Genomic DNA, 20,350 nt, shown 5'->3' on the forward strand with positions numbered 1-20,350 from the left:
AGTTCGCAGAAGCCAAGTCTATTGTTGCAATTATTCATAACTAGCTGTAAGTGGAATTCTGTCTTAAGGCAATTAGGGCATCGTGCCTTAAGGCAAATTGCTGGAACTTCCCGTACCAAAAATTATTATTTTTTTAAAAACGAATAACATTTTTGAAAAAAATTTAATTAGAAAAAAATAGATTTGAGAAACTACAAATTTGACAAAAAATTACTTTTTTTTTGAAAAAAAAAATTTATATGAAAAAAAAAATTTTTTTTTGAAAAAAAATTTTTTTTTTGGATACAAAAAATTTTTTTGAAAAAAATGTTTTCTTCATTTTGACATATTTTGGAAATTCTGAACTTTTTTTCAAAGCAATCGCACTGCTTGAACTGCTTAGAGACGAAATGTCAAAGCGCGCATGTGCCGCGCCGCCGTCTAACGCATAAGCATTGGTACGGAACCCATAAAAATGTAAAAAAAAAATATACTTATTGTTAAAATCTCTATAAAATATCTGATAATATGATGTGCATATGTCTAATGATAATTTTTAACCGCCGAACGGCATTATTTTTTACTTTTTTCATTAGATCTCCGAAACCGCTAGACCTACCTCCATGAAAATTTGATCAATTCTACATCTTGTCAATACAAGTAAAATGTTTTTTGAATTATTCAAATCGGACGCTCCGTTCTCTAAAAAACGGAGGTACCGTTCTTGTCACTTTTTGCCCCGTATCTTCGGAACGGCTAGACCTGCCTTTGCCAAAAACTAATCAGCACGTCTCCTTATCAATACGAATCGAATGTTTTTTGAATTATTCAAATCGGTTGATCCGTGTTCCCGAAATCGTCGACGAAAATTTGTATCCGCACATACATACACACATACATACATACATACATACATACATACATACATACATACATACATACATACATACACACACACACACACACACACACACACATACATCAAAAAACAAAATTTTCTCACGTCAGAAATTAGTTATTTTGTCGTACAAAATTTATAATTAGTTCCATCAGTTTTAATAAGTTACTAATAAGTGAGTGAGCTGAATGATCCTCGCCTCTGGGTGCAGGTAGAATTTTTGTTAAAATGATCCCCATTAGTGGGGACATAGTGTCAAACAATGCTGGTGATGCAATCAATAAATCACACAATAATTTGAACACAACGCTATGTTCAGGTATATCAGATATAGCCCGAAACCCGCTGACCAGCTCATGCGACGGTATGACTAGTAAAGTAGAACCAGTGGCTGAACTGTCACATATAATTCCGGAAAATGTCATTTTACAACGGAATGAGTCATTGAAGTGCCTTGAGAATCTGATAAATGAACTGCATATGATTGTCAAATCAAAGTCAAACATACATAAAGAGGTGAAAATAAAAACAGGCAACATAGCGGCCGTAATTAAAAGATTTATTGATTTAGACAACCAATTGTTAGAGGAAAAAGGCCGAACCACGGATGATACGGAAGTTATGATAAATGAAGTGCAATGTTGTGAGACAGCCCCTATAGAAAAAAGTGTACGGCAGGACACAAGCAAAGCCACAAGAAACCGAAACTCACAACATATAAGCAATAATCAGGTTAATGAGAAAAATGGTTTGCCAAGACGTCAGACGATCATAGAAATATGTAATGAAGAAAAAATCGAGGTAAATGACTGGCATAAAGTTCAGCCGAGAAAACAGAAAAAAAGGAAGCAAGGGTACATCTGTCAGAACAGGACTCTAACCATAAAATGATAAAAAATCATAGAATTTTTCCAAAACCAAATGCCTTATTAATCCGGCCGACCGAAAAAGTTAATTATTCCGAAATATTACGTCGCATCAAACATGATGTCCCTGATGACAAGGTAAATACGACAGTAGAGAAAATAAACAAAACCAGAAATGGAGACTTGTTGATAACTATTTCTAAGAAAAGTGAGGACAAAGGCCAAGGACTGCAACAGATTATCGCAGGTGTGTTAAAGGATGAGGCCGAAGTTATTTATAAGGGGCACCAAGAAACTATAGAAATAAGGGATATTGATGATGAAACCTCAAAAATTGATATCCAGATAGCACTACAAAAAGCAACCGGGGGAGCCTGCAACACACCAGCAGAAGAAATTAGGCTTCGTAAGGCATATAGAGGTACCCAGATTGCTACTGTAGCTCTTCCAGCGGCAGTTGTACACGATCTGCTCAAAGCAAGTAGCAAAATACGAATTGGATGGGTCAACTGTCAAATTAAAATCATCAAGAAACCAATTCGATGTTTTAAATGCTGGCTATTCGGACATTATGGATCACAGTGCAAGAGCGAAGTGAATCGGACCAATCTATGCTTTAGATGTGGACAAGAAGGTCACAAAATAGCCAACTGTATAAATGCAGCAAAATGTGCACTATGCGCTGAAAATGGAAACTCTGAAAATGTAGCACATCATGCCGGCACTCACAGATGTCCTCTATATAGGGAGGCCATAGAGAAAATAATGAACGCAAAAGCATGAAGATAATACAGCTAAACATGAATCATTGTGAGGCTGCACACGACTTGCTTATGCAGACGGTAAGAGATATGAAAATTGATGTTGCCCTCTTATCAGAACCTTACAAACATCTAACTGATTGGCCATGGGAAACGGACAGTACCACCAAAGCCGTTATTTGGTCCTGTGGCAAGTTTTGTTTCCAAAATGTTGTTAACAATAGCAACGCTGGATTTGTCGCAGCATCATTAGATGGCATACATTTATACAGCTGTTACGCTCCACCTAGTCTTTCTTTGCCAGATTTTGTCGATTTTTTAGATCGTCTTGTGGAGGATGCAAAACGACACCACCCCGTAGCGATAGCCGGTGACTTTAACGCATGGGCGGTAGACTGGGGAAGTAGGAAGACTAATGCAAGAGGTAAAGCACTTTTGGAGGCCTTCAATGCACTTGACGTGGTTTTACTTAATAGTGGTGATAAACCAACCTTTGAAAAGGGCAGTGCAAGCTCAATAATAGACCTTACTTTTGTTAGCAATAGCCTCGTCAGAGGAATTTGCAATTGGGAGGTATTAGATATCTACACTGCTAGTGACCACAATGCAATCATCTGGGAAATATCAACAGATAGAAAAATTAGAAGACATGCGAAAATATCTAAAGCCATTGGGTGGAAAATAAAATCTTTTGATGAAAGCGCCATGAGAGTTGCCTTAAATTGCAAACCTATAATTTCAGAACACGCAGATGAGCATACTAGAGAGCTGATGGAGAGAATAACCGAAGCCTGTGATATCAGTATGACTCGTAAACATGGCATAAATCAAAGACAATCTGTGCACTGGTGGACTGAAGAAATCAGCTCTCTTCGTAAAGAGTGCCTAAAGAAAAGAAGGATCTCTCAGCGTGGATATAGTCTCAGTAATTCTGCACAACTGGTAGTGGAATATAAACAAGCACGTAGACAACTAAATAAAGCTATCAAAGATAGTAAAGTTAGGTGCTGGAAAGAACTTTTGGATGAAGTCGAGGAAAATCCATGGGGAAGACCTTATAAGACTGTAATGTCTCGCCTCAAAAGCCAGCCAATACCTTCACCAACTTGCCCACGACTATTGAATAAAATAGTTACTACTTTGTTTCCACGACAACCTAATTTGAACTACCAGGTAACACATGTAGAACAGAATAATATTCCACTTATAACACTGCAAGAACTGATGGAAGCTTGTCATCGCGTTGGTAATAGCAAGGCACCGGGATTAGATGGAATTCCTAATATTGCCTTGAAAACATCAATTATGACATCTCCGACAATGTTTCTTAATGCATATAATACATGCCTGAAAGAAGGGGTTTTTCCACGAAAATGGAAACAGCAAAGACTAGTGCTTATTCCCAAAGGAAAAAAACCACCAGATGAACCATCATCCTATCGTCCAATATGCATGCTGGATACAGCGGGTAAAATTTTTGAAAGAATAATTCACCAAAGAATAGATGCAGTAGTTGATCCAATCCTAGCAGACAATCAGTATGGTTTTCGCAAAGGGCGATCAACTATCGATGCTATAAACTTGGTAGTTAATACCGCCAAGGAGGCAATTGCTGGAACCAGATGGAAGGGGGGTTCCAAAAAGTACTGCCTTGTAGCTACATTGGATATAAAAAATGCTTTTAATTCTGCAAACTGGGATTGCATTATGAATGCACTCCGTGACAAGAACGTGCCAGCATACCTATGCAATATAGTCGCAAGCTACTTTACAGACAGAATTCTAATGTACCATTCACGCGATGGTACAGAAGAATATAATATAACAGGAGGTGTGCCGCAGGGCTCTGTTCTAGGCCCTTTGCTGTGGAATATTATGTATGATGGCCTTTTGAGACTAGAGTTTCCAGAATGTGTGAAACTAGTAGCATATGCAGACGATGTTGCCATAGTGGTTGTCTCCAAACAAATTGATGACATCGTAAGCCTATTCGATATTACATTCAGAAAAATTAATCGGTGGATGGGAACAATGAATCTCCAATTAGCACAACAAAAAAGTGAAGCTGTTCTTATCACTAGTAGGAAAAGAATTGAGACCATCAAGCTAAAGATAGGAAATCTTGAGATCACGTCAAAACCTCACATCTGTTACCTTGGCGTAATGCTTGATGCTCGTTTGAATTTCAATCAACAGGTGGAACACGTTAGTGCTAAGGCGTCAATAGTTAGGACGAAACTTGCTCGACTGATGCCTAATATTGGAGGTCCTAAACAAACCAGAAGGATATTACTATCGTCAGTTATTACTTCAGTGCTGACATATGGTATCTCCATATGGGGTGATGCTCTTAAATCTCAAAAATCGAGGAGAATGGCAGGGCCCTTATACCGTCTCAGTGCTATAAGAATTGCTTGCGCATTTCGCACAATATCGGCGGAAGCAGTGTGCGTCATTTCAGGAACTGTGCCTCTCTTAGTCTTAGCAGAGGAAAGACGGACAATTTACCATAGAAGACATCAACAACTGTGTCCTGAAAAGTTAAGATTAGAAGAACGGCAGAACAGCATTGACCGATGGCAGCGACTGTGGGATGTCGCTGTAAAGGGCAGATGGACGCATCGTCTCATTCCTAACATCAAAGTCTGGCTAAGTCGCAAGCACGGCGAAGTAAACTATTATACTACGCAAATGCTATCGGGGCATGGCTGTTTTCGAGCCTACCTACACCGATTCAAGCACGATAGCTCGCCGGATTGCCCATATTGTTTGGGCGAAATCGAAGATGCTGAGCACGTGTTCTTCGTGTGCCCGCGATTTGGTGCTCTACGGGATGATGTGGAGGAGACATTGAGACGCACAATTACCCCAGGTAATGTTGTTGAAGTGATGCTGACAAGTGAAGCTGCTTGGAACGCCATAGACAGATTTGCGAGAGACGTTTTAATGGACCTGCGTTCTATAGAGAGAGAAAGGACGAATGGGACTTCGCCCATTTAAAAGATAAGTAAAATGTTTATGAATTATAACATTGTTTATAACAAGTTAAGAATTGTAACATTCTAGATCCTCCCCCCACGAAGTAATGCCTAGCGGCGGTTTCCGTGGGGACCAGAGGCAGGGGCAAAGCGGAGGTTTTAGTCGGTATTATACCAGGGCGGTATCGAGTCCGACATACCCAGACAGAAGACCGGTCTGGGATGCATAAAAGCATTTCCTTCGCTATACAAAAAAAAAAAAAAAAAAAAACACACATACATCCATTTTTTCTAAGGTATGCCAAAATGTTCAGAAGGTTTTGAAACGTCGAGAAATGCAAAAATTTTCATTTTCGATTTTTTTGCGATTACTATAACTTGCCCTACGGGAAGTTAACTAGTAGGAAAGGAAAAAAAACATGCTCTGTTAATAATTGTGCTTATCTCAAAATTTATTTCGCAGAAATATATTATAGTGTTTACTAGTTAATTAGTCACTATTAAATATTATAATATATAATAGTGACTAATTTCTGATTACGTAATTGTTGATAACATCAAAAACAGGTGCTTAATCTAAATTACCGATAATGGCCAATTAACAAAATATAAATATTTATTACAAACAAATTATATAGTTCTCATATGTCCGAACGCGCTATATACAGTACACTGAGAAAAAAATGCAAAACAAGTATAACAAGAAATTTTGCATACATTTAATTCTTTTTTATTAGAGTTCTTTTTCTTTTGCTGTAATCTTAAAATTACATTACATAATAATAAATAGAAAAAATTGCAACAAACGACATTTCATCTGCCAAAAATTTCAATTCACTCATGAGCCTAGACAATATTAGAATATGTACGATAAATTCATTACTATGAATAAGAAAAATGAAATGTCTGCATTATTATCGCCAAATTCTTAATTTACCTATATATTAAAAATAAGGTCAAATTTATTCTTAGTCACATGTCTTTTTATCTTTTGAGTATTTTTTTTCGACCAGCTACCCGTCTATTAGTGCTTTTGTTCGTCTTCCTCCGAATGTATTTGTATTAGTGCAAGAGCGGATTCTACTGACAAGAGTCCCTTGTTGTTGGTAATACCACCGATTGCATTTTCTTATACAATGACTTCATTTGTAGTTGTAACTAAAATGGTAGTGGGATTAGTACTGGTACACTATTATTGGTATTGGTAGTTGTAATCGTTTTTACTTAAACGAGTTTCTAGTAAAACGAGATGATAAAAATAAGTAACAGCTGAGTCGGATGTTACGTTGTGATATGTAGTATGCAATACAGTGGCGTAGGATAAAAAAAATTACGGGATTTAAATTGTTAAACTTTACTGACATATTGTTTGTAAAGACCACACTTACCAAAAGAGTATAAAAACTCTACTGGAAATGAGTAAAAAGTTATTAAGGAAATTTGTTCTAGCATTTTTTCTTCAGTGTACTATATGTATCGCTTTCGGGCATATGCGCAATATTGCACTTGGTTTCTAAGAACTCAAAAATTGTTTATAATAAACATTTATATTATGTTAATTGCCCATTATCGGTAATTAAGATTAAACACCGGTTTGGAAGTTATCAAGAAATTAGTCACCATAGAAAAATATCAAAGTCGAATAAATTACAATTCGATTATTATTATTACACTATTTGTAGTGCATTGGGTTAATTGCGCAAACAAGCTTGTTAATTGCGACCAATGCAATTTGTTTATATTAAATATATAATTTAAGCGATTCCCTTATCGATAATTTAAATAGGTTGTAGAATTATAAATAAGTACGTAAGAAATTAGTCACCGTAATAATTGTTGCAAAACAAATTTGTTTTACTAACTTCTCATAGGGTGATTTGTTGTAATCGCTCAAAAATCAAAATTGAAAATTCTTACATTTCTTCACATTTTGAAGGTTTCTGAACATTTTGGCATACCTCACAAAGAAAATCATGTCTGTGTGTGTTTGTGTATGTGTGTATGTATAGATACAGTTTTTTGTCCACGTTTGCGGGCACACGGATCAACCGATTTGAATGATTCAAAAAATATTCGATTCCTATTGATAGGGAGATGTACTGATTAATTTTTGGCAAAGGCAGGTCTAGCTGTTTTGGAGATAAAGAGCTAAGGTTGCAAAATATGGCAATTTTTGAAAGATATAATCATGCTATTTTAATAATTCAAAAAACTTTCTGCTTGTGTTGAGAAAACGATTGCATTTGGGGAAAACATTTACTGACATACATACATACGAAAACATATTACTACCAAAATTCGTAATTTCTTTTAACTTGATCGTCAGAAAAGTCCCTTTTTATATATCTACTTATATAACCACGAGATGAGGTTTTCATCAACAAATTTTTTTCTGTATTTTTTTTAAACTTTGCTCGTCTGTACCCTCCCTTTTTCAGACGATTTTCAACAAGAGGAGATTATCACAAAAATAAATTTTTTATTCATTTTTTTTATCTTTGCTTGTCAGTACAGTTTCTTTTATAGAGAACTTACATAACGACAAGAGAAAAAATTGTAACCGATAGTTTTTCTCTCTTTGTTTTTGACTTTGCTCGTCAGTAGAGTTCCCTCTTCGGAAGATTTTTGTACCTAGAAAAGAGATTTTCACCAATAGTGTTCTCCAATATCCACTATATGTTTTTTTTTACTTTGCTCGTCAGTAGAATCCATTTTTCAGAGAACTCACCAAGAAGAAGCAATTGTTAGTAATTTATTTTCTCATTATTTTACTTTGCTCGTCAGTAGAACTCCTTTTTTATATATTTGTGAGAGAAGATTATGGCAAAATAGATATTTTGCTTCTTTATTTTCCTGAATTTGCTCGTCAGTAGAGTTCCTTTTATATATTTAAGAGAGAAAATTATCACAAAAAGGAGATTTTGCTTCTTTATTTTTATATATACCACCAAAAAATATACAAGTTTGCTTGTCAGTAGAGTCCTTTTACAAACAACAAAAAGAGACTATAATTTAATTTTCATTGATGAGAAATTTGCAATGACTAACTCAACAATATTTATTTAAAATATTTAAATCCACAAATTATACATTCCTTCAGTATTGATAACAACTTGTTACTAAATTTGTTCATCTCGGAAATTGTTTTGAAAAATCGTGAGAAGATATTTTGCAACAATTTTATATAGCAACAATGAATAATTTGTCAAAGTCAATTAATTGTTTAAAATTCGTATATCAATGATTTAAATTATCGAAACAATTAATTCATGAGAGAGAAGAAGGAAAAGGAACTCTACTTACTAGCAAACTACAAGAAAAAAATACAGTCTATGATGCTGACTTGAAAACTAAAATAACAAAAAAAGGAACTCTACTAACTAGGAAACTAAACATACCTCGACACATGAGAAACAAAAGGGGGGACTAAAAAAAAAACTCTTCTAACGAGAAAAGGACTCTACTGACGACCAAAGTTACAAAAAATATTGAAAGAAATACTGTTGGTGAATCTCTCCTCTTTTTTGAATGTAAGTCCTCTAGGAACTCGACTGACGAGCAAAAAAAAATCACGAAAGGAAAACTGTTAGTTAAAATCTTCTCTCGAAATATATGTATTTACTCTAACAAAGAACTCTACTGACAATCTTTTCTGGTTGGTAAAAAAGTCTTCTAGCAAGGAAACTCTACCGACAAACAAAGAAATTGAATTAAAAGAAAATTAATTTCCTCTAGCAGGAATAAAAGTTAACTGATAAAGGAATTCTACTAACAATGTAAAAAAATAAAGAAAGTACTTTTTTATGGCATAGATATATAAATAGGAACTCTACTGATAAGCAAAGTAAAAAAAAGAAAAAATATTTTGATGACTATACCCTCATCTTCGAAAATCCTCTGAGAAAGGTACTCTACTAACGAGCAAAATAAAAAATAAAGCAAGAAACATATGTTTTTTGGATAATCTTATCTCTTAGGTATATAAAAATGAACTATACTGATGAGCAAGTTAAAAAAATCAAAAATGACAAATCTCTTTTGGTTGTATAATTTCCTCAAAAAAGAACTCTACTGACGAGCAAAGGTAAAAAAATAACAAAAGCAAATTTCTTTTGGAAAATATATAAGAATGAATAGAAAAAGAAAGAAAAATAATAAAGATAAAAGAAAATAATATTTATATATCTACTGATAAGCAATATAAGACAAAGTTTCTTTTGGTACTAGACTATTCTCTCAGGTATATAAAAAAAAAACTCTACTGACGAGCAAATTAAAAAAAGAAAGAAAAAAAATGTCTTTTGATGAATATCTCCTCTTGTGGATATACAAGTAAGTATATAAAAAAGGACTCTACTAACAAGCAAAGTTAAAAAAAAACAATAAAAGGAGAAAAATTCTTTTGGCGCTTTTCTTCTCTAGCAGATGTATAAAAAGGAACTCTACTGACGAGCGAAGTAAAAAAAATAAAGAAGGACACTCATCTTTCAAGATGTGAAAAAAACTCTACTGACGAGCAAAATTAAAAAAAAATTGAAATCTCGTTTTTGAAAATTATGTGTATAATTCATATAAAAAGAAAACTCTACTGGCAAGCAAAATAAAAAAAATCTAGGAAGTAGTATTAGTCAAAATGTTTTTACCTGTGTAAGTAAGATTTTTGAAAAAGGGACTCTACTTACGAACATAATCTCTTAAAAAGGAACTCTACTGACGAGCAAACTAGTACATAAAATCGACAAAATTAATCCTATAAAACAAATTTGTTTTGCAACAATTCAATGGTGACTAATTCCTCATGTTTCATTTAAATTATCGATAAGGGTAGCGCTTAAATTTATATGTTCGATATAAACAAATTGCATTGATCGCAATTAACATGCTTGTATGCGCAATTAGCCCAATGCACTACAAATAGTAAATAATAATATCGAATTGCAATTTATTTGACTTTGATATTTTTCTATGGTGACTAATTTCTTGATAACTTCTAAACCGGTGCTTAATCTAAATTATCGATAATAGGCAATTAACATAATATAAATGTTTAATATAAACAATTGCATAGTAGTGCAGTAAATGGAGAGGAAAAAAGGGTATAACCTCTGAATTTTTTTACTGTGCTCCGAATTGAATAAAATTTTGGAATTAGGTTCATCTTACCCTCAAGTTCAAAAGTGAAAACAATTCGGATTGCGCCATCGCCCCCCGGGGGGATGACACACCCTTCTCAATTGTGTAATTACATTTTTTTAAAATAACATCGGAAATCGATAGAAGAACTAATTATAAGAAAAAAATGTCTTTTATAGTTTTTTAAAAAAACTAATACTTTTCAAGTTACTGGCCACTAAATATTCATATATTTTTGGCCTTTTTCTTCGTTTTTTTGCAAATATCTCCTAAAACATACATTTTAACGAAAATCATGTAATGAACAAAATAATGTCAATAAAAATCTTAATAAATCGGTATTACATAAAGTGTTCTAGGAAAAATATTAAGCAAGATTTGAAAGAGCAAAGTCGTTTTTCATTTCGTTCAAGATTTAATTGCTGTATTTAAAGCCATCTAGTGTCGTGGTTTTACATTTTATGCATTTCGGTGAAATTGGGTTTTATAGTGCTCAACATAAAACCCGCGTAGACTTTAAACATTCATAACTCTGTCAATTTTTGTGTAAAAGAAAAATAATAAAAAACAATAATAAGACAGCAAGATCCCTTTGATTTTTATCTATATGCTTTTATACGTATCTTTTATTCTTTTCGAGATATAATGAAAATAATTTCGATTTTTTAAAAAAATGGAAAAAAAAGTTTTTATAAAATCGTGTGTTTTCTGAAAATAGTTTGTACTAAAGTAGTGAATCTGCTAGAATCCATCAAGATGCCTATAATGAAGTGAATTCTAGATGGAATGTGAATTATTTTAATTCTGGTGGAAATGGCGCTCATTAAACCATATGATTTAAAAGAAAAAAAAAACATCGTTCATGCTTCTTATTTGCATGATAGCTCACTCATTTTACACGCAAAAAACTTGTAACAGCACTCATTTTAAAGCTTATGTTGAGCACTATAAAACCCAATTTCACCGAAATGCATAAAATGTAAAACCACGACACTAGATGGCTTTAAATACAGCAATTAAATCTTGAACGAAATGAAAAACGACTTTGCTCTTTCAAATCTTGCTTAATATTTTTCCTAGAACACTTTATGTAATACCGATTTATTAAGATTTTTATTGACATTATTTTGTTCATTACATGATTTTCGTTAAAATGTATGTTTTAGGAGATATTTGCAAAAAAACGAAGAAAAAGGCCAAAAATATATGAATATTTAGTGGCCAGTAACTTGAAAAGTATTAGTTTTTTTAAAAAACTATAAAAGACATTTTTTTCTTATAATTAGTTCTTCTATCGATTTCCGATGTTATTTTAAAAAAATGTAATTACACAATTGAGAAGGGTGTGTCATCCCCCCGGGGGGCGATGGCGCAATCCAAATTGTTTTCACTTTTGAACTTGAGGGTAAGATGAACCTAATTCCAAAATTTTATTCAATTCGGAGCACAGTAAAAAAATTCAGACCTAAAACGCTCCGTTTACTGCACTATAGTTCGCAGAAGCCAAGTCTATTGTTGCAATTATTCATAACTAGCTGTAAGTGGAATTCTGTCTTAAGGCAATTAGGGCATCGTGCCTTAAGGCAAATTGCTGGAACTTCCCGTACCAAAAATTATTATTTTTTTAAAAACGAATAACATTTTTGAAAAAAATTTAATTAGAAAAAAATAGATTTGAGAAACTACAAATTTGACAAAAAATTACTTTTTTTTTGAAAAAAAAAATTTATATGAAAAAAAAAATTTTTTTTTGAAAAAAAATTTTTTTTTTGGATACAAAAAATTTTTTTGAAAAAAATGTTTTCTTCATTTTGACATATTTTGGAAATTCTGAACTTTTTTTCAAAGCAATCGCACTGCTTGAACTGCTTAGAGACGAAATGTCAAAGCGCGCATGTGCCGCGCCGCCGTCTAACGCATAAGCATTGGTACGGAACCCATAAAAATGTAAAAAAAAAATATACTTATTGTTAAAATCTCAATAAAATATCTGATAATATGATGTGCATATGTCTAATGATAATTTTTAACCGCCGAACGGCATTATTTTTTACTTTTTTCATTAGATCTCCGAAACCGCTAGACCTACCTCCATGAAAATTTGATCAATTCTACATCTTGTCAATACAAGTAAAATGTTTTTTGAATTATTCAAATCGGACGCTCCGTTCTCTGAAAAACGGAGGTACCGTTCTTGTCACTTTTTGCCCCGTATCTTCGGAACGGCTAGACCTGCCTTTGCCAAAAACTAATCAGCACGTCTCCTTATCAATACGAATCGAATGTTTTTTGAATTATTCAAATCGGTTGATCCGTGTTCCCGAAATCGTCGACGAAAATTTGTATCCGCACATACATACACACACATACATACATACATACATACATACATACATACATACATACATACACACACACACACACACACACATACATCCATTTTTTCTAAGGTATGCCAAAATGTTCAGAAGGTTTTGAAACGTCGAGAAATGCAAAAATTTTCATTTTCGATTTTTTTGCGATTACTATAACTTACCCTACGGGAAGTTAATAACTTTATTTACACCTTTGCAGTAGAGTTTCTGTTACTTATTCGGTAAGTAAGGGTCTTCACATAATAATTTGTATATTTTGCACGCCAGTAGAGTTTCTTTTGGTTTCTTCGACTTTCAATGATGATCTGATCAACAGTTTACATATGAAAATTTCGGACGTTAAGGGCCACAACTAGTGTGAAATTTTGAAAAAATCGATTTTTGTCTTTTTTCATATTTCGGTAGATTACACCTTTAAAAATAACATTAAAATTTCAAATCGATATGTCAAATAGTTTTTGAGTTACAGCCATTTAAAAAGTATACATATAGTATATAGTACAACGATCATTTTATCTTTAAACGCGTTTTTCTCGAAACAGCATTTTCCGAATTTGATGCAGTGATTACTCAAAAACTAATGATCCGATCACTATCAAATTTTTTTTACATGTTCTATATATAGTTCTCCGTGAAGTGAACTATCGATTTTTTGATCGGATCAAAAATAGAATTTTGGCGGTCGAAAAACGACCAAAATTTTGGGTAAAATTCGACTTTTTTTAATAAACGCCGTCATTTTGTCAATTTTTGATTATTTTTTTTCATCGTAGTTCACTTTACAGACAATATTATCTAGTTTAACGAGAATTTTTTTTTTGATTTCATCCACGTCAAAATCACTGCAGCAGTTAAGGTCCTTTTTTTTGCTGCGCCGTTGGAGATCGACGATAACTTAAAAAATATTTAATTTTTTTCTTCGACAATTTTACTATGTATTCTTAAAACCTGTATAAATATATTCCTGAAATGATTGATAAAGTAGTTTTTGTAATATAAATTCCCAAAAATCACTATTTTTTTAGGCGGTTACACTAGTTGTGCCCCTTAAGGCTGACATCCAATCTACTTTACAAATAATTTTTATTCGTCTTTTTCCTGTATTATGCAATCGTCTTTCTAATTTTTTTTTCCTCGATATGCAACAACGACAAAGACCATCACGCTCCGATTATCATCCGAAACGATTTTTTATTGCACAAGAAAAAAAGAAATGTTGCAAAAAGACAAAAGTGCGACAATTTTATTTTATCATTTCCTGATTGAATTCTGGAATGTCTCAGAGGTCAAATGGACATATTTAAAACAGTTGCTCGTCAGTAGAGTTCGTTTTTCTATATTCTCACTTGCTCATCGGTATAATTTCTTTACATGATAATGAACAATATTAGGTTGCCCAAGGAAAACGAAATACACAAGACAGTTATTATTTGCAATTAATTTACAAAATCTTTTACAAAACGTTACGACCACCAGCGCCTCTATCGCCAGTGGCATGAATTATCGTTGAAGTGGACTATCTATTTTAGACTTATCTATGGTTATGTTATCCAAGAATAGAACCATTATTCTACAAAATTGATCTTGATCTTTTTATGTTTGCAATTAGTGTATTGAACTCTTCTCTTGGGCAGCAGCTGCATTTATTACTCTATTTATAACAGATATATATATATATATATATATATATATATATATATATATATATATATATTTATGGCCGAGCTAATGCACTCGCATTCCAATCTATTTCCATTTAAATCGTTTTATTCCAATCTACAATATATAAATTATATCAAGTACAAGTACTTGAAGGAATATAATTCCTGCATCTATAATTTTATATTATTATTTATAATATGGTATAAAAACACATTATTAATGGTTGTGAGTCATAAGTGTGACATAAAAAGTAGCAAAAAATATTTTTTTCCACTTTAAGTAAATTATTTATCAATTAGTTACCATGGGGGAATTTCTATGATATTATCGTGGCGTTTAACCTGTTAAACTTATTCTGTTTCTTTTATAAATGCCGAAATGTGTTTTGAATGATATAAAACAGATAAAACAAAACTCTTCGTGAATAATTTATGTTAATTTTAAAGTTAATGTTGCTTAACTTCACTTTTTTCTAACAGTTCCGGTTTCGAAATACAACAACGTGTTTGTAGTGTGTTATGTCATCGTCGTTTTATATTTACATTTAATTATGTCATTTGTATATATACATATTGTAGTTTCTGCTAAGTTAAATAAAAAAGAGTGCCCATAATAAAATTTTTGAAGAAATATAAAAAAGTGTCCCGAGTCTATATAAAGTAAGTATGCAAAATGCATTAGGGCTAGTTCAAACTACTCAAAATATTTTCAAAATAGTACCAAAATATATAAGACAGTTTATACGGAATTTTAGTAAATTTTATCTAGTTTCTGCTAAGCTTACTAAGAAAGAGTGTCCCGTACAAAATTTTTGAGTTATTTGAAAAATTGTAAAAAAAGTGTTCCGAATCTATGTATTGTATGTATATAAGTCAAATACATTAGGGCGAGCAGTTCAAACAATTTAAAATTTTTGTATCAAAGTGTATAAAACAGTTTATATATAAATATAGTATATTTTATCTAGTTTATGATAAGCTAACTAAAACAGAGTGTCTCGGAACTGTTTTTGTTTATTAAAAAATTGCAAAAAAATGACAGAAATTTCTATATGTACCTATACTGAAATGTGTACTAAATATATAATACATGCGTGTTAAGCTAGTTTTATTACAAAATTTTCTATTATAAAAGTGTATAAGCTAGATATTATTTTATAATATGAAATTTTATGTAGTTTCTGGTAAGCTATTTGAAAAGGGGGCTATGGACAAAATTTTTGAGTTATTTGAAAAACTGTAAAAAATGCCCCAAATATTTGTAGGCAAACTTAAGACAATATGCAAAAACGAGTTCACATTAGAATTATAAAAAAAATCGTATAAAACTATATTAGACAGTTTGAAAGAAAATGTAATAAATTTTATCTAGTTTCTGCTAAGCTAACAAAAAAAGAGTGCCTGATACAAGATTTTCGAGTTATTCACAAAAATGTGAAAAAATGTCCCGAAACGTTGCATAGAAAACTTATAACAATATGTAAAAGCGATTTTATATGGAATTTTTCGAAGAAGTTTGAACGAGACTATATTTAACTGTTGATATGAGAATTTAGTAACTTTATCTAGTTACTGCTAATTTAATTTAAAAAAAGTATCCTAGAACAAATTTTCGAGATATTCTCTAAATTGTAAAAAAAATGTCCTGAATCCTTGTATGGTAAGATTAAATAAGAGAGAGTTCGAATTGGAATTATTCAAAAATTTTATATAAGATTATATTACACTGTTTATACGAAAATATGATAAATTTTATCTAATTCATACTAAGCTAACTACAAAAGAGATGAAGGATTAAAATATTTGAGTTATTTGAGGTAATCTAAAAAAGTGTCCTAAAATCATATATTGCAAATGAGCAAGATAGATGCAGTTCGAGTTCAAACTATAGACATTTTTTTATAAAAGTGAATAAAACAGTTTATACCAAATTTTAGTGAATTTTATCTAGTTTCTACTAAGCTAACAAAAAAAGAGTTTTCGAGTTAGTTGACAAAATGTTAAAAAGTGTTTCGAAACCATATATGATAGAATTGATAAATATATTAGAGCGAGTTCAAGCTATTCAAAAATTTTGTATCAAAGTGTATAAAACAGTTTATACCAAATTTTAGTAAATTTTATCTACTTTCTGCTAAACTAACTAAAAACAAGTGCCCGATACAAAATTCTCGAGTTATTTAAAAAAATGTCCCTTATTAACACTAGTTGTATTTTTGAAACCTCAGTGCACAAATCTTTTACAGTCTTTTCCACGTATTTTTAGTAAGTTCAGTAGGTCGTGTTTTATACAAAGTAATATCGCAAACTTGCTTCTAAACCGTTAGTTTGGCATTTGACAAGGTTTGTTGCTCTTTACTAACTGAGGTGCCCCTTTGGAAATAAAGATGCCATCGCAAAATGTCACCACTTGTTGTAATAATAAAGTATTGTGTAATAGAACTCGATTTGAAATTTATTGTATAATATTAAAATATTTAAAATTAAATTATCTACAATATTGTCTAATACTAAGGTGACCTACAGCTAGTGTTAGAACGAAATATCGAGTACTGAGTAAATATCGATACTTCGCGGTCGATAGTGAGTACTTTTGGTATCGATTTTTTAGCTCGATATATTTGCCAATATCGATCTTTTACGTCGATAGTACTCAAAAAGAATCGACAGCGTAATCTATGAACCCCACTTATCGACCAACTACGAAAACCAACCATTTTGCCGAATGCAATGCATAGTCTCTCTAGGTTTAGTCTCAGAATTTATTGCTCAAAAACCCAAAATGGATATGACCACACTAATAAATAAAGATGTTTATTTATTACTCTTTTGTAAAATGAAACGCCTTTTTAAAGTACCAAAATGTTTTATAAAAACATATTCAACAATCGAAGTATGATTATTTCAAATAATAATATTCATCAATTTCAATATATTAGTATTTTGCGTAAAAAAGAATCGAAATATAATTATTTCAAATAATAATACTCATCGATTTCAATGCGTTATTATTTTTCTTTCTAAAAGTATGTGAATTGTAAGTTGAAGTAAAGTACTTGTAAATTAAAAATTAAAAAAATATAAATATAAATATAAATAAACAATTTAAAAAAGAACAGAAGAGCAATATTTTCTTTGTGGTACGTGAATCTTAAAATGTCTCGTTTTCAGTTTGTGCACATTATGAACATATTTTAGGAATCGGATTTCAACTGACCTTTTCTGAATGAATGACAACAAAACTTAAGAATACTTTCTTTAGTATAGTGGGCAAAAAACTTTTAGAAAATAATAAATTAATTTGGTTCTTGTGGCAATTGTTTGCACTGAAAAATATTAAAAATATGATTGTGCTTAAAAATACTTAAAAAGTATTGCTTTTTGAATATAGTATCAGACTATTATATTGTTTTAATCAAAAATAATCAACTATTATAACTTGTCTTTTTTTTGAAAAATTATAGAATTTGAAATTAGTATTGAAAAATTACTGTTAAAATTTTACAATATTGAAAATGATTCTGATTTAACACATCAGATTACAAGCAATAGAATTCATTCTAATATTGTGATATGATATTTAACGAGTTTTAGATCTTTTTCGCACTTATGTTTGATTTTTATGAAAAGTACTCAAAATTCGATATTGAGTACTATCGATACTTTCGCCACGATATTTTTTTGGCATCGATATTTTGATTAGATACTTTTCAAAGTACTCAATATCGATCTTTTGCCTCGATACTTCTAACACTACCTACAGCAACTCGGTATACTTTAAAATCAACATAGAAAATGACGTAAGAATATATAATGCATAAAAATTCAGTTTTTTTTCTAACAAAGTCTTCAATAACTTTTTAAATTGTTCGACAACTTGGAATGAAGTGTTAAGGAAACTTTTACAGCATAAAATTATCTGATATTTGTTTTAATATTATATAACCCTACAGCAACTAGGTATACTTTAAAAATGCATTTGAAATCAACTATCGCGCCTCGCTTTTAATACCACAAAGATAGTATTTATTTTGAGGTATTTGATAGTACATTCATTTATTTATGACTCTTGTAACTTTTAAACTATTCGATTTTTATGAATGGTGTATTTGGAAAATTTATACAAAATTAAATTATCTACAATTTTGTCTAACATTATGATGACCTACAGCAACTCGGCATACTTTAAAATCAATATAGAAAATGACGTAAGAATATATAATGCATAAAAATTCAGTCTTTTTTTTCTACAAAATCTTCAATAACTTTTTAAATTGTTCGACAACTTGGAATGAAGTACTGAGAAAACTTTTACAGTATAAAATTATCTGAAATTTGTTCTAATATTGTAAAACCCTACAGCAACTCGGTATACTTTAAAAATGCATTTTAATATTGACTATCACGCTTCATATTTAGTACTAAAAAAATTATGTACTATTAAGTGGAGTATGCATTAATTTAGTTTGACTCGTGTAACTTTAAAACCATTCGATTAAAATGGATGATGTATTTGGAAATTTGTACAAAATTAAATTATCTATAATATTGTCTAATATCAAAATGATCTACAGCAACTCGTTATACCTCAAAATCACTACAGAAAATGACATAAGAATACATAATACATAAGAATTCAGTTCCTTTTCTAACAAAATCTTCAATAACTTTTGAAATTGTTCAACAACATAAAATAAAGTGTATGAGAAACTTTTTTATTACTGAATTATCTACAATTTGTTCTAATATATTAATGCCCTACAGCAACTCGGTATACTTTGAAAACGCGTTTGAAAATTGACAATCGCGCCTCATAATAGTGTAACGACGATATGCGGTATCAAATGGTTTGTGCATTTATTTATTTTAATTCGTATAACTTTTAAACCGTTCGATTAATATGAATGATGAATTCGGACAATATATTCACAATTTAATAAGAAACATTATTGTAGAACACCAAAAGCAACTCGGTATACTTTAAAAATGAATTTCAAATCAACTATCGCGCCCCACATTTATTGTTAGTTCCAGAACGTTGTGTAACTTTTAAACTATTCGATTGATATGTATGATGTATTTAGAAAATTTGTACTAAATTGAATTATCTATAATATTGTCTATCATCAAAAGTCTCTACAGCAACTCGGTATATTCCAAAAACGTCTTGAAAACCCAATAACGCATCATCATTTCTCAAAAGTACACACGTCCCTTATATCTTACATAACTCCTAAACCATTCGATTAGTATGAATGATGTATTTGAAAAATTTGTACAAAATTAAATTATCTATAATACTGTCTAATATCAAAATGCTCTACAGCAACTCGGTATACTTTAAAAATGCTTTTGAAATCAACCACCGCGCCTCACATTTAGTACCACGCGTAACTTTAATATTGATTTTGACGCATTTGATAGTGCATTCATTTATTTTAATTTGTGTAACTTTTAAACCATTCGATTAGTATGAATGATGTCTTTTACAAATTTGTACAAAATTAAATTATCTGAAATATTGTGTAACATCAAAATGCTCTACAGCAACTCGGTATACTCCAAAAACCTATTGGAAACCCGATAACGCACCATCATTTCCCCTAAATACACACGCTCCTTGTATCTTCCATAACTCCCAAACCATTCGATTAGTATGAATGGCGTCTTCGACAAATTTGTACCCAACATCATCAACA

General features: G+C 31.4%; 1 protein-coding gene across 1 annotated transcript; it reads left to right on the forward strand.

Annotated features, from left to right (window-relative positions):
- The first annotated feature begins 2,543 nt into the window (after positions 1 to 2,543).
- Positions 2,544 to 15,894, forward strand: LOC113380809. Its single transcript, XM_026619886.1, has 3 exons — positions 2,544 to 3,178; positions 3,338 to 3,750; positions 15,830 to 15,894. The coding sequence occupies exons 1-3, from the start codon at positions 2,544 to 2,546 to the stop codon at positions 15,892 to 15,894; spliced, it is 1,113 nt and encodes a 370-aa protein (XP_026475671.1).
- The last annotated feature ends 4,456 nt before the right edge of the window (positions 15,895 to 20,350 follow it).

This window comes from Ctenocephalides felis, unplaced genomic scaffold (assembly GCF_003426905.1).
Source record: "Ctenocephalides felis isolate EL2017-DRISC unplaced genomic scaffold, ASM342690v1 CF-g0.4_SCAFFOLD_02383, whole genome shotgun sequence".
NCBI lineage: Eukaryota > Metazoa > Arthropoda > Insecta > Siphonaptera > Pulicidae > Ctenocephalides > Ctenocephalides felis.